We start from the raw sequence: 15,775 nt of genomic DNA on the forward strand, positions 1-15,775 counted from the left end.
AATTTGAACTTTAGATTTTTCCAAAGGAAGCTTTTTGGCTAATCCCAAGCGATTTCTTTGTAATATCTCTTACAGATGTTTCACTTTAATTTAAAAAAAAAGTTTCAATCATGTGAAAAATGTTCAAAATCACTCTTGATTAGAGAAATGCAAATTAAAATAATGCTGAGGTACCACCTAACACCTATCAGATTGATCAACATGGCAGGAAAATGGTAACTGATGGAGGGGAAGTGACAAAATGGGACACTAATGCATTATTGGTAGAGTTTGTGAACTGATCTACCTATTCTGCAGGGCAATTTGGAACTATTCCAAAGGTCTATAAAGCTGTGTAAACAATAATGCCACTTTTGATACAATAATACCACTATTGAGTCTGTATCCCAAAGAGATAATAAAAAAGGGGAAAGGACATAGTTGTTCAAAAATATTTTTAGCAGCTCTTTTTGTAGTGGCAAAGAATTGGAAACTGGGGGGGGATGTCCATCAGGTGGGGAATGGCTAGACAAATTGTGGTATATTTTGGTGATGGAATATTATTATGCTATAAGAAATGATAAGCAAGATGACTTCAGAAAAAGCTGGAAAGATCTGCAGGAACTGATGCAAAGTGAAATAAGCAGAACTGGGAAAATATTGTACATAATAACATCAATATTGTATGATGATTATCTGTGAAAACTTGACTACTCTCAGCAATGGAATGATCTAGGACAGTCCTGAAAGACTTATGATAGGAAATGCTCTCCACTTCCAAAGAAAGAACTGCTGGAGTTATCTTTCACATCAGTGTATTTATCATTTTATTTTGGGGTTTTGGTGATGTATGAATGTGCTCTTACAACAATGACCAATCTAGAACTGTGTTTTCATGACAATAAAAATAAAATTAAAAATAGAAAAAAAAACATTTCTTGGGGCAGCTATGTGGCATAGTGGATTGAGAGCCAGGCCCAGAAATGAGAGGTCCTGGGTTCAAATTTGTCCTTAGATACTTCCTAGTTGTGTCACTTAACTGCCATTGCCATATCCTTACTGTTCTTCTGCCTTGGAATCAAAAAACACTATTGATCCTAAGATAGAAGATAAGAGTTAAAAATGAATCACTTTTTCATGCCTATTTTGCAGAGGTTAGTTCCTTTTGCATCTCATTATTTTTTTAGGTTTCTAAAATATGTTTGCAGATTTTTTTTTATTACTGTAAAAACCTGAATGAGTGCCAGCCTACAAGAAGAGAAGAGACTCCCAAGAGTCTAAACAAAAAAAAAAATTCCTATAGATCCCCTCTAAAAATAAATATTTATGATACTATTTGTTAAATTTTTATATAAAATGGGAATTTTCTTATTTTATTTGGTGGAAAACAAATTCTAAATAACTTCACAACAAGTCTCAGAATAATAGTAGGAAAGTAGTTTTATGTAACAGAATTTAATTGAATCAAGATGTCTTCATGAAAATTTTTAACATGTACATGTTGACTAATTTCATTGTTTTCTGAAATTCTGACCCCTGCTGTATCAAATGAGTATTATTTCTTTTTGGAGTTCTGAAATGAAATTCCTTATTCTTACTTCAAAAAACTTCATTTGTTTTAATCACTGATATTTCCAAATCACAAATCAAGGGCTAGTTAAAAATCGAGGACCTTGGATTTAACAAAGACACCAATGAAATATATAATTAACTGGAAGTCATAAAAGGAGGTTAGAATTATAGGCTAACAAAAATATTACTTGCTAGCATCTGCCAAATAATAATGGTAGAGAAGTCACCAAACAACTATACATCAAAAATCTTTCTTGCAAATACTAAGTTTTACACTCTTGAGAAATAGAAGATGATATTAACTTATTTCATTTAATACAGAAGCTAAATTCTTGGAGTTGTCCCTTCTGTCTTCTGTTTTATATAGTATATAGGAATGGTTTTAAGAATCTAAGCACTGGTTTTACTTGAAGACTTCATTTTTTCTACTTTACTTTGTGGATGAGAATGTTCAATTTTTTTATGTTTGTGAAGTTCATAATCTAAAAAAAGTAAAAAAAAATCTAAATACAGTATACTTCTGTCAAAGAAGGGAGGTGCTAGGATGGAAAGTAAAGACAAATGCAGTCACTGGAACAAATATTTTATTTAATTGTTACTCTGCCACAAGGGAAAGATCAAGAATGGGGAGTGGGTAGAGATTTTCAGAAATGATTACTATAAAGTCAATGAATCAATTAAATATATTTGTTTTTAGAGCATTTTTAGAGAAGTATTGAAACATTTGAACTTATTAAAAATGGAAATACCTCTTTTATTTAGAAGGCACTGAAAACAATCAAATTTGTAAATGGATCTGTGATCTCATAAGTCTGGGAATACAAACTTCTCTACCAGCATAAATTGCAGTCCCTCTGTACATGTTCATTTTGTGCAATTCTTATTATTCATAGCTTCTCTGATACACATTTTCATTAGAGGCTATCTATTTTTAAGAAAATATCTAAGGAGTACAAATGCACTATTCTAATTGTCTTTTAGTCATGACCAAATCTCAAATTACCCCCTTTTCTATTTCTGCATGGACTCAATAAAGTTTTGTATAATAAGGACAGTTAACATTTATATACTATTTTATAAATATTATCTCATTTTTATCCTTATTGCAACTCTGGAAAATAGGTGCTATTATTAACTCTATTTTATAGTAGACGAATCTGAGACAAACTTACCTGTCTAGTCTATTCTTGTCTTCTTTGCTGTTTGATCATCCGAATCACATCCCTTAATTGTGGATGTGCCCCCAAGTTATCATACTATGTCCTTTCTCAATATATTTCACTTTTTTGCCACATAAGCACCCATAAGCTCCCATTACTTCAATTACCATCTCTATGCAGATGATATTCAAATCTATATAGCAACCTTGTCTCTCTCCTAAGCTGTAATTATGATCTCTGTTCATCTTTACACATTGTACTCCATCTAACATCTCCATGACTTTTCCTGGGTGCCTGGAATGTGCTACCTTCTCATCTGATGACAGGTGACATAGTAGATAAATCAGCTCTGGTTGCTAACTTGTAACATAGGGATGGAATACTCAGATTCAAATCCTGAACAGACCTTTACTAGCTGGGTCACTTAATCTCTTAGACTCTGTTGCTTCATTTGTAAAATGGGGATAATAATAGCACTTACTTGCCAGGGTTGTTGTGAAAATAAAGTAATATTTGTAAAGTGCTTTGCAAATTTAAAAAATAATAATAAATGCCAGCTACTGTTTGCCATCCTCCTAGCATTGGGAACTTCCTTCAAAACTCTGCTCGAATTGTACCTTCTTACCTTCTAAGACCATCATGATAATTGCAGAGGTTTTAATTTTGTTTCTTCATTGTCATTGTTCTTACCCTTTATGTTTTTGTAGTCTTTGTATTGTAGAAGTACATTTTTAAAATATCTTTTTAGTTTCTCTAGAAATATTAAGAAATACAATTTCTCAAGGCTAAATTCCTTTCCAGGCTTTTCCCTTGGGCAAAAGGGAAGACCAATAGGTCTTCCTCAAAAGTGGAGTAAATGTGATAAATAAATTTAACTCTGGTCCAGATGCCATTGTTGCTTTCACATTCATCTAAAATGACTGGTGGGGGCAGCTGGGTAGCTCAGTGGATTGAGAGCAAGGCCTAGAGACCGGAGGTCCTAGGTTCAAATCTAGTCTCAGATACTTCCCAGCTATGTGACCCTGGGCAAGTCACTTAACCCCCATTGCCTAGCCCTTACCAGTCTTCTGCCTTGGAACCAATATGTAATATTGGTTCTGTTCCAAGACAGAAGGTAATGGTTTAAAAAAATTAATTAAAAAAAATGACTGGTGCCAGGACTTACCTAGGGGCAGTATCATCTCTTTTGAATTTCAAGAATAAGGGAAGGAGTCTAAAGCAAATGAATAGTTATCTCTTCTAGAATGTTAAGCCAAAAATAATTTTAATATATTATGATCTTTTTCTTTGAGATTGCTATAAATGTTACCTGAAATCTTCTTGGGACAGTCATGTGGGGGAGGAAAAGAGGAGAATTCCATTTTAGACATCTCTTTCCAAGACAAAAATGCCTTGGATGTAGATTAATGTTAAATAAACATTTTCTGATAGAATGAGATCTAAATCACAGGATCCATTACTGTATTAATTTTAATTTTTAATAGCATGTATTATTTTTCTTGATTCTGCTTACTTTGTCTTCTCAGCTAATATATATATATATAAATATATATATAAACACCAACTTACAGAGACAACATCTGAGAATATATATGACATTCTGTAGCCATCATCTCCTACCATTCTAATGAAAAGGGAGGGGTGAATTTCATCTTCTGTTCTCTGAGGTCACACATAGGTCATTAGGCTTACTTAGAGTTCAGCTTCCTTGTTTATATTGTACCCCTAGTTCTACTTCAGTCTGTATTGGTTCATAGGAATATTTCCCTATTTCTCTGAATTCTTCATATTTGTTTTTTTTTTTTAAATAGCACAAAAAATACCACATTAAATTCCTATAGCAGGACTTGTTGACCCACTCCCCAATACATACAGATGACTACTTTATCAATGTTTTTCTACCCTATAACCGTTCTATAAATATTTTGGTAAATAAGGGGCCATCCCACAAAGGCTATACATTTTTCTTATATGTAATTCCAAGTTCCTATTGTGGGCTTATCTTTTGGGAAATTCTATGGTAACACTAGAAGAGTTGTGGGATGGTACTTAACATGGATTAGAGTGTTAGGTAACAGCAATTTTGAGTCTAGAAGCATAAAAAACAGCTTTGTAATCATGGTCTAAAAATAAAACAAAAAAAAGGAGAATTTTGTTATATGAGAACGAATCACTATTAATTACTATAATAGCTCACACATGGCTATCTATTTTTAACTATTTGTTTATGTACGTACTTATTTTAAGTCATTATTTTAGTTAACTAGTTGCTAAGTTTGATTAAATTTGTTCCTTTTAAATTTCAGTGATGTGGGGGAAAGGTTCAGTAGGATTTTTAAAGAGATATTAGGGGAGATATGAGAATGAGTGAAATAATATGGAAGTTTTGAGACATAGCATGGACAAGTTTAAGGAAGTTCCTTTCATGTTATTATCCCTATACGTTTTCCACAAAATACTACTGACTTTAAAAACGAGGTCTTTCCAGGCCAAATGGCATATAAACTCAGGTTGAACCATGATAATATCAAATGATCATTTAATATCTTTCTGAACTGTAAGCTTTTAAGAAGTTTTCTTTACTCAACTAATTTACTAAGGGTAACTTCCTTTTTAAAAACACCAAATGCATACATTCATGTTTTCATGTTTCAGAGTTTTTGTTGTTCAGATGTGTCTGACTCTATGTGACCCCATGGACAAACATTCAACGGGATTTTCTTAGGAAAATTCCTGGAGTGGTTTGTCCTCTCTTTCTCCAGTGTTTACCCATTTTACAAATAAGGTACTGAGGCAAATTGGGGTTAAGTAAGTTGCCCAGGGTCATACAACTAGCAAAAATCAGAGCCTATACTTATGATTTTCCTGACTCTAGGCCCAGTGCTCTGTCTACTGCACTACCTAGCTGATTCTTTAATCAATTTATTTCCTAAGTGCAACTCCCATTTTTAAAACTCCATAACATTCAAGTTTTTATCTTTTGGTGTGGTATTGTTGACTTCTGGTACTACTACATTCTAAGTCCAACTTTCCCTATTCCCTTTAAATACCTCTCTTTCCCTCCCATTTTACACAAGTTCTGAGAGGCACAGTGAGTGACAAATTTGTAATTAGAAATTAGCCCTGATTCCAACTTGCATTTTTTCAGTCCACCAAATTCTATCCATATACGTGTCCCGTAGCCCTGTTCCTTTTTTTGTTAAGCTGCAAAATGCTGTCATCTCCAATGGCTAATTCCTCTTCAGTTTTAACATATTGGGATCAGCAAACAAAAATGAGGTTTCATATTTTTTCTTTTTAGGCATCTGGGTGGCCTAAGTAGGTTTTAAACACACAGTAGTGATCACAATCATTATTCATTTAATAAGCACCTGTGGCAAATACTGTGCTTCACTGGGGTGGGGTGGAGGGAAGGGTGGAATAGTCTTTACCCTTGAGTCTACCTCATAGTCTAATGGGGAGACAAGAAGTACATATACAGTATAGGTATATACAAGATATGATCAAAGTAGATACAAGGTTACTTTGGAGAGAAAGAAAGCACCAGCAGCTGAAGCAATGAGGAAAAGTCTTCTACAGCAAGGTGGCATTCAAGTTGCATTTTATAGATGAGAAAACAAACTCAATAAGGTGAAAAACTTGCTTTTGTTCATATAACTAGTTAAGGTCTTCTGATTCTCTAGGCTATATTCTTTCTACTACATTGGGCTGCTTAAGTCCTGGCATGGCTTGACAACCAAGAGCTCATAGAGCAAACAGGGATGTCTGTAATGTTATGTTGAATGAATAAAATATACTGGAAAAAATAGCACTTACATATATTCTTGGAATTTGCCAATATCTTGAATAAGGTTTTTAAGTACTTAAATGCTATACTTTCAAAAGAAATTTGAAATTTCAATTAGAAGTCACTCATACTGTGAATTTAACAAAATAAGTGCTTAAAACAACTTTGTGAGCTCCTTGAGGGCAGGGACTGTCTTTTGCTTTTTTTTTTTGTAGCCTCAACTCTTAGCACAATGCCTGACCAAAGATACTTGATAAATATTATTTGATTTGAAAATATTTTGTTAACTTCTTTCATTAACTGTTTTCCTTTGTAATCTCATATTATTTTATGCATTTAAAAACATTTTGGGAAGGAATCCATAGGCTTACTAGTCTGTCAAAGGGATCGATATATACAAAAAAGTTAAAAATCATTATTTTAAAGGGAGCTGGGAGTAGTGGAGGGGGAATTTAGAAACACCTAAATTAAAGTACCTGCTCTGCCTGAGATGAATTGTCAGTGTTATTTTGAGCGGTTTTATTTGTCAATAGGGCAGGCCACTCTCCAATTCTAGAGGTTACAGAGCAGGTGCTTAAGTAGACAGAATTTCCTTTCTTGCAATCTGAATAGTAACGATGTTAGAAAGGAAGTTAGAAAGGAAAAAAAGGAATGAAGGCAGTTAAGAGAAAAGAAAAATAAATAAGGAAAATAAAGAGAATTAAAAATCCAGAAGTGGTCATTCACTAAGGCATAAGTTGAAGGTCAATCACAAGCCCTTCTCTGGACCTCAGTTCCCAAGAAAGGAAATGAAGACTATATTAAGTTCTCTTTAAGAATGAATGAATAAAAGAGGAGGGGGAAGCCTGTTGGCTTGTATCCCACTTTCAGATATAACCCAACCTCACTTTTTCCACCAAGGCAATTTTTTAAAGATAGCAATTAAAAAAAATTAAGAAATGGCGCCTTATAGGCAAAAGATTAACAAGCAAGTGATCCATATAACCAAGGGGCTGGGGTGGGAGCGGGAGCTGCTTGGGAGCGATCGATGACTTCACTGCTCCTCAGGCTCCAGACCTCGATTGGCTCGGGCATCTGTTTCCCGGACTTTCCTCTCACAGGAGCTCCGCTCCCGCGCACTCCGCGGCTTCCCCACCTCCTGGACCCTCCTCCTCCTCCTCCTCCTCCTCCTCCCTCTATTCCCTGCCCCCTCCCGCCCCCCCCCCCCCCTGCGCCGCCGCCGCCATTTTAGGCTGGGCCGGAACCAGCAACTACGCGCGCGAGGAAGCAGCTAGAGGGCGGGCGTCCCCACTACCGCCGCCGCTGCTAAGCCGGAGCCGGGGGACCGCGCGGGGCGCGCAGGCTGACGGGGCTTCGCCGGGCGGGGAACGCACGGTTAGCCCGGACCGTGGCGGACCGGGGGAAGGCGATCGTGAGAGGCGCTACGCCGCGCCCCACCCCCTCCGCTCTCTGCCTGGGCCTGTCGCGCCCTTCCTCTGGTCCCTCCTCCCGCCCCTCGCCCGCTGCGGGCGCCTCCCCCTGTTGAAAAGAGCCCGGGAAATTCTCACGTCGTCGGCGCCGGACGCGGGTGGCGGCGGGATAGGCGGCGTCGGGGCCGGCGCGTGTTCAGGAGGTCGGCCAGGTGCGGGGCCGCTTGGCTTGACCTCCGGTCCTCGCCCTATATCGGGACGCGGGAACGCGGCCTGAGGGTGAGTGTAAAAGAGGGACCCTGTGGGCACACACGTGCGTGTGTGTATGTGTCTTTCTGTGGGGAGTGCATGCGCGCGTGTGTTGGTCCGCGCGCGGCAGGGCGCAGATACTACCGTGGGGGTTGGGGGATAGCTGTGCGCATTTCTGGGGCACCTACGGGGGGGGGGGTAAGTACTCGGTGTCAGAGGTGGAGGGTAGTCTCACAGCCTCTGTCTCCTTCCTTATACTCCCGCTTCCAGTCCCAAAGTGTAGCCATCATGACTGCTCGGGACTGTAGCCCCCTTACCCCGCTGTTGGAAACGCTGGAGGATCCCGCCACCTCTGTGGGGGAGCAGGTGGATGCCTACCTGACTTTAGCCAGGTAAGTCTTAGTTTGCTTCCAATCTTAACATTCTATCCTCCAATTCCCCTAGTAAACCCCGATATATACTTTAATTCTCCCCACCCCCACCCCCCATTCTCCGGGTATCCAATCAGTACTATTTTCACTCCTCCCTCTTAGTCTTGGTTGGGCATGGATTGGTGTGGGGAGAGTAGATTACAAAATAGAGGTAGCTTGCATCTGCCCACAACTCAGGATCTTAAGATCCCCGTTTATTCTCATCATAAGGACAGATCTTTTTTTGAGAGATTGGTGAACATTTTTTGTGTGCAGCTGCCTCTTCGTTTATTGAAGACAAAAAGGATCTAATTTTTCTTCCAGGAAAAGGCTTGCCTAAACATTAACAAAAAGTTAATTTGTTGTTTGGATGGGCATATTCACACATATTTGCAAGCATTTATGTAGCTGTACCATTCTTTTTGAATAATGCAAAATATTTTTTAAGATTTAGTTGCAAAACTAGAATTTTTTTGGTTTTATTTTGAGATGATGTACTGCCACACCGGTAAAGCAATTCTTTTTAGCAAGTAACTTTATTTTAATTTAATATTTTGGTAAAATTTTCCTAAATGTGTTCTAATATGAGTACTAATGTGAGTGTATTTCAGGCCAAGAATGTCTTAAGAATGAAAATATAAACCTTATTTAAGAAAGGAATCAACATTTTTAGTAAGTTTAAAAATGATTAAAATTTTTCCCCCTCATATTCTTGGAAGTCGACTGACTGGAGAAGAAGGGAAAGAATTCATTGTAGAAATCAAGAAACAGCTTCCTCGTCTTTATAAAGCATTTAAGGTTTGTAATTCCTGAAGTTCCTTAAAGTGTTTTACAAATTCTTTGAGCCTTTATTTTCACAACTAGTTTCAAAGTGAAACAATATTAATATTGTTGAGCAGGTTAAGTTAGAAAGTAACAATTTTACTGTATAATTAGGATTATGTATTTGGAATTGAAGAGACATTAAAGCAACAACCAGTCCAACCTCTTCACTTTATAGATGAATAAACTGAATCCTAGAGAGGTTAAATGACATGCTGAAAGTCATACTTGAAAGTAACAGCTGAGAGTAACTGTAAATATCTTTCCACTGCCCAAGTGTGTATATACAAATAGAAAGTAGTATTTCTCCTACTCATTGAATTGATCTTGGCATTGACTATAGATTCTTGAGGGCTGCATATTAGTTGAGAAACACCCAAAGCATCCTAGTCAATATTCAATATGTATCCATATAATCAAAGAATTAATTCCTTATTAACTATTAACTTAGTTTTACTCATGTCACTTTAAATAATAAATATTAACATAATTCTATATTTCTTTTGCATTTTATATTTGAGTTCTCAGACTGGAGGTGGTGTTTTATAAAGCCTTGTTCAAACATTGACATTTAAGGCATTCAGTTTTGCATTTGTTAATGTTATATCCCTTCCCATATGAATGGGACAATACTTCATAAATTTGAAGTGATCAGTAATGGGAGGGGGGAGATAGAAAAGAGACAAAATCAATATAAAATATCAAGTAGGTAAATACTTAATATGTTTTCTCTTTTGAGGAAACTTCTTGAGAGCAGGGATTAACTATCCTTTTAAACTACTTTCCAAAATATAGTAGAGCAATAAATTAAGGGGGTATTTGAGTGCTTACTATATATGTTCTATTTTTTATAAATATGGAAGTAAAAAACTTAGTCCCTGTCTCCCAAGAAATTAATAGTTTGAGGGGTAGAGTATTAATATAAAAGTTAAAGAGTTCTTCCAGTAACTAGGAGTCTACTGATCTCAAAATCCTAAATGAGTCCAATTTGCTAGATAAGGCCCCCCCCACCTTTTTTTTCTACTTTATTCCATTATAGGGTTTTGAGGAATGGTAGCACCAAAGGAAGTGGCATTGACTTACTTTCCTCACAATTATGAGTGCTATGGATAAAGGAACTGTATTTGTCTTGCCCACAGACATTGGAAAAAATTAAGAGTATTCTTTACAAGGGGGTTGTAATTCTATAGAATTCCAGAGAACAGGGAGAAAGGAAAAGTTTCTAGGCAAGGCTACAGACAGGTCATGTAATATTTTCCATGCCTCATCAAAAGCTATCAATTATGATAAAGAATTTTTAAAAGAGGAAGAAAACAAGTTATGCAGAACTAATCAGTATATCAAAAATATTTCAAGTTCCACATTCATCCTTAATTCCATGCCCCCCACCCTCTGCAACAAAGGAAGGCTATTTTCTCATTTTGTCCTTTTGGGACTAAACTTGTTCTTTATAAATTTTCAACACTTGGTGATTTTATTATTTCCATTTAGCTATATATTTTTACTTACTGGCATTTTGGAAGTCTTTGTATTTGTATTTATTAAGATCATTTCTGATATAGTAATATTTCCATTATGTACACATACCACAAATTGTTTAGCCATTCCTCAGTTGGCAAATATCTATTTGATTTCTTCTAATTTGCTACAACAAAGAGTGCTGCTAGAAATATTTCAGAGACTATGTTCTTTTTCGCCATTGAGCTCCTTCAGATATATACCTGGTGGGCACATTAATGGGCAGGGGGAGTTGTGATTTGGTGCAACTATAGAAATCATGTGTCACCTAGACCTTGAGGAATAAATAGGTCTAACTGCAAATAGGCAAAAGTCGGGAAAGCAGCAAATGCATTTCAGGAAAGGGGAGAGAACCCCATGTACAAAATAGAAAATGAGCATCGGAAATTTGGGTGGATATCGTTCAGTCTTGTATAGGAAGATCAGAAAGTTTGTGACAGGGAATAATGAGAAATTTAAGTAGGTCAGGACAGTGGAATTTATGGAGGGATGATCTGAATGTTAAAGACTGATCAATTTTGAGTTAGATAGGAGGGAATCTTCAACATTTTTTAAGAATGGGAGTGATGGGGGAAAATTGCTTTAGCAAATTTAGTATTACATGAGGAGAATGTAATAGGAAATTGATCATCATTTAGATGGTTATTATAATTAGGCAGTGATAAATTCTTAAACTAGTTTGTGGGAAAGGAAAGAAAGAAAACATGAGACCTATCAAAGAAAGAATAAAAAAAATTGTGAGTAGTTGTAATATAAAGGCTGAAGGATAGACAAAATTTTCCTTATTTATCTTCTGTACCTGTCCTTTCTTTTAGCATCTGGAAGAGTCCTTAAAGCTATCTGCTTGTATGCTTGCTCCAACTTCTAAAGTGTTTACATTTTGACTTTTCCCTTCTCTCTACTTTTTATCCTTTCTGCTAGGATTTTCTTCTTTGCTTTCAAACATGTATTTATGTATCTAGGCAGGGGAAGACTTTATGAGATAGGTCCTCCTTTCTCCAAGAATGTTCTTTATACTTACTCCTATCTTAGATTTCTTCTGTCATTTCCTGTCTCCCCTTTTCCCCTACCTGCTCCATACTTTGCAGCAATGTTATCTCATTGATTGATGTATTTTGTAAGTTGAGTTAAATGTTATGATGATCACTTTTTGTCAACTTAAATTTTACTTGTATCTCTTAAAAGGCTTTGTTAATTTATTTTGGTTTCAATATTACAGTTTCTAGTTGATATATCGGTTGTGTTTGTTTTTTCAGACCCACATTTCTAGTCAAAACTCAGAACTGAATAGTGCTACTCTACAAGCTATGGGGTTTTGTTTATATAATCCCCAGATTACCTCAGGATTATCAGGTATAAAATTATTTGTGACTTAAATTTTCAGAATATCATAAGAGAAAAGCCTTTTTGCCCCTTTGTTGTACTATGTTGTCTTTGGGCCTTTGTAATTTGGATCTTTGCTTTTAAGAAGATATAATATTCTTATTGCTATAAGCATTTTCTTCCTCTACGTGTTGCAGCAAATATTTGCTAAATTTAAAATTTTTAAATTATGCTTGAACTCTTAGTATGCCATAGAAATTATGAATTTGTTTAAAACGAAGTGCCAAAAGTGTTCTGAAATCATCACAGTTGAACATTCTGAGACTATATTTAACTGAAATTCAAATGGGGGGGGGGTGTCCTTTTTTTTCCTGGTTGTTTGATATGAACATGGTGTTTGTGGAATACATCTTAAGTAGCATAAAATATGGCTCATTTTAAAAAATATTAACAGGGCAAATGAATTTTATGATTTAAAATATGTTCCATAATCTACAAAACCCAAATTTTAAATGCTTGTTTCTCAGAAAGAGAAATGGAAGAGCTGCTTTCACAGTTGACTGATATTGCGACAAAGAGTACAGACAAAAACACACGTACTCGAGCACTTTGGGTAATGTCTAAACAGACAATTCCCAGTGAAATTGTTGGCAAAGCAGTAAGTGTAGTTTTTTTTTTTGTACCTTCATACCATTTCCTATGCCTATCACAATTAGTTTTGATTATATATGTGTATATATATCTTTTCTAGGTACCCAGTATAATTACCATGTTAGAAGTAGTATTTAATAAGGTGGATGTGCATTCTATGGTGGTTGATTATGAAGCACTAAATGTTATCATACGGTATGTATCTTTGAATGTCATGCTTATTGAAAGACAATACACTTATGATGTTTGAAGGAGTAGACTATTAATATGCTAGGTATTTCATTGCCCAAATCTCACTAATTAGTTGAAATGTGCTCTAACATTGCATTTGGCATACATCAGGACTCTTGAGATTTCTTGATTCAAATATCATAATGGTTATAGTAGCACATGTAGGAAATTTACTGCTTTGATTTCTATCAGTTGTACAGTATGCTCATTTATCTGGTGGAAAGACTCATTTAAAGAGGGTGATCAAAATAAAATGGTGAACATTTGGTTTCTTAATGTTGTGTAAGATCATCAAACTTAGAATTAATTGAATGGTAGGATATAGTCCTGAGATACATGTAAGGGATTGATGGCTGTAAAGGTGGGGTAAACCTATACTATATATTCTTTACTGGGAAGCAGTCCATCCTAGGATCATAGTCAGTAATCATTTTTAAGCACCTACTGTGTACCAGGCATTGTTCTAATTCCTGAAGATACAAAATGAAACTTGTCCTCTAGAAGCTTACAATCTAATGGGCAAACAACAAGAAAATAAATACAAACAAGCTATGTATGGGATATATTGGAAATAATTAGCATAAGGAAGGCATTAGAATTAAGAGAATATAAGAGGATTCCTGTAGAAGATGGTATTTTAGGAGGAAGACCACTCTAGACATGGGGGATAGCAAAAGAAAATGCTGATAGCCTTGAGATGAAGCATTTTATTCTAGAAACAGCAATCAGTCATTTTATCCAAGTGTGCAGGTATAAGAAAGTATAAGAAGACTTTGGATGGGGTGAGTGCTTATGAAGGGATTTGAATGCCAGAAGGTTTTTTTATTTGGAGTTGGAGGTGACTGGGAGCTACCAGCATTCTTTAAGGAGAGGAGTGCCATGATTAGACCTATGCTTTAGGGGGAAAGTTAGTTAAATGAAGGATAGATTGGAATGGGGAAAGATTTGCGGCAGGCAGACCCATCAGCAGGCAATTGCAATAGTTCAAGTGTGAGGTGATGAAGGTCTGAACCAGGGTGAAGATTTGAGAGAGAATACAAAGATGAAATTGACTCTGGCAATAGATTGCATCTGAGAATGAGAGAGAGTGAGGAGTTAAGAATAATGCCAATGTTTTGAGCCTGGAAGACTTGGTGAGGACATTGTTGCCCTCAACAGTAATAGAGAAGTTTAGAAGGAAAGAAGGTTTAAGGGAGGAAGACTAGTTCAGTTTTGGACATGCTAAGTTTAAGTTGTCTAGAAGATACCCAGTTTGAGGTAAAGTGGAAGGCAGTTTTGAGGTACAGAGAGGTTAGCAGGGAGGTTGGGGGAAGGATAGATAGTTTTGAGAATTATGAGCATAGAAATGAAAAATCTATGGGAGCTAATGAGATCACTAAGTCAAGAAGTATAGAGGTAGAAGAGGACCCAGGAAAGAGCTCTGAGATAGCTACATGTTCTCCATGAGAATCTAGCAAAGGAGATTGAAAAAGAGCAGGTCCCTCTTAAATGTTAATAATGCAGTGTAGTACAGTGTTTTGCTTTTTAAATAATATTGGCTTAAAAGTTTAAGCAAAACTGCCTAATATTTAACAGATGATTTATTTTTGACTCCCTTATTTTCAATATTCAGTATCTTTGCCTTTCTGTACTTTGTGACACTGTTGACCAACTGTTCTTTATAAATATTTGGTGCTGTTGGGGTTTCCATGATACTGCTCTCAGCTTTTTTCTCCTTCATTTCTGACTTCTACTTTGGTCTCCTACTGGGTCATCATGGAGTCTTTCTATTCTTTTTTCCCTTCCTCTATCTTTTACTCCTGTCCTTTCTTCTGCACACATACCCCTTCTTCTCTTTCACTTTTTCTCTACACTGACTCCTAATGTATACATATATATACATATATATGAATGTAAATATCAAGAAAGATATCTAGAGATCCATAAATCTTAATTATTCATTTGAAATCCTGCTGCATCTCCAATTTCCTACTTAATACCCTTATTAAATCATAGGGCTGGCATTACTCAAAGACTTTAAGTGGTTCCCTGTTGCTTTAGTAAAAATGCAAACTGCTAAGTAGTTTTTAAGGCCCTTTAAGGTCTTTTTAATAAAAACTTATTTAGAATATTTTTTCTTTATAGTCTTTAACCTATTTTTCCAGCCTTATTTCAAATTAATCTCCATTCATTCTACATCCCAGTTAAATTCCATCACCAGCTATCCTATCCTAAACCACTTCTCCAGATTTTCTGTATTCCTAAAATGTATTCTTTCATCATTTCAACCCTTTAAAATCTTTATCTTCCAAGGCTCAGATCAAGTGCTACCTCTTAAAATCTTACTTGATTCCTGTCTCTCTCCCCAGTGGTTGTTAGCATTTTCTTCCCCATAAAATTACTATATAATTCTCATGTGTCTGTTGTAACTTTACCTCATATAGAATGTACTGATAAACTCCTTAACAACAAAGCACTTCTTTTTTTTTCTTTGCATCTTCAGTACCTAACATAGTTCCCTGCATAAAGTAGGTATTTAAATAAATATTTGAATGAAGTTGAATTCTGGAGGCAGGTTTTGAAGGTTACAGGAAACATGTACATTTTTAGTCTTCAGTCTATCATCTAATATTAATATTGGCAAGGTAATTTTCTTGAGAAAAAAATTATTAATCACTTGCAAAT

General features: G+C 36.0%; 1 protein-coding gene and 1 long non-coding RNA gene across 3 annotated transcripts in view; one reads left to right on the forward strand and one right to left on the reverse strand.

The window, feature by feature from the left end:
- The window catches only part of LOC103092561 (uncharacterized), a 58,100-nt gene that overhangs the window by 8,592 nt on the left and 33,733 nt on the right, over window positions 1-15,775 (reverse strand). The window lies entirely within an intron of this gene.
- Window positions 7,564-15,775, forward strand: part of RIF1 (replication timing regulatory factor 1) — a 45,164-nt gene continuing 36,952 nt past the window's right edge. Inside the window, exons 1-6 of one of the 2 annotated variants that reach the window (XM_007494154.3) lie at window positions 7,564-8,186; window positions 8,427-8,548; window positions 9,286-9,364; window positions 12,163-12,259; window positions 12,757-12,887; window positions 12,981-13,075. In XM_007494154.3, the coding sequence (XP_007494216.2) occupies window positions 8,445-8,548; window positions 9,286-9,364; window positions 12,163-12,259; window positions 12,757-12,887; window positions 12,981-13,075 (506 nt within the window). In that variant the 5' untranslated portion in view covers window positions 7,564-8,186; window positions 8,427-8,444. The remainder of the gene's footprint in view (window positions 8,187-8,426; window positions 8,549-9,285; window positions 9,365-12,162; window positions 12,260-12,756; window positions 12,888-12,980; window positions 13,076-15,775) is intronic. The other variant, XM_007494155.3, reaches the window with a different exon arrangement.

Source organism: Monodelphis domestica, chromosome 4, assembly GCF_027887165.1.
Source record: "Monodelphis domestica isolate mMonDom1 chromosome 4, mMonDom1.pri, whole genome shotgun sequence".
NCBI lineage: Eukaryota > Metazoa > Chordata > Mammalia > Didelphimorphia > Didelphidae > Monodelphis > Monodelphis domestica.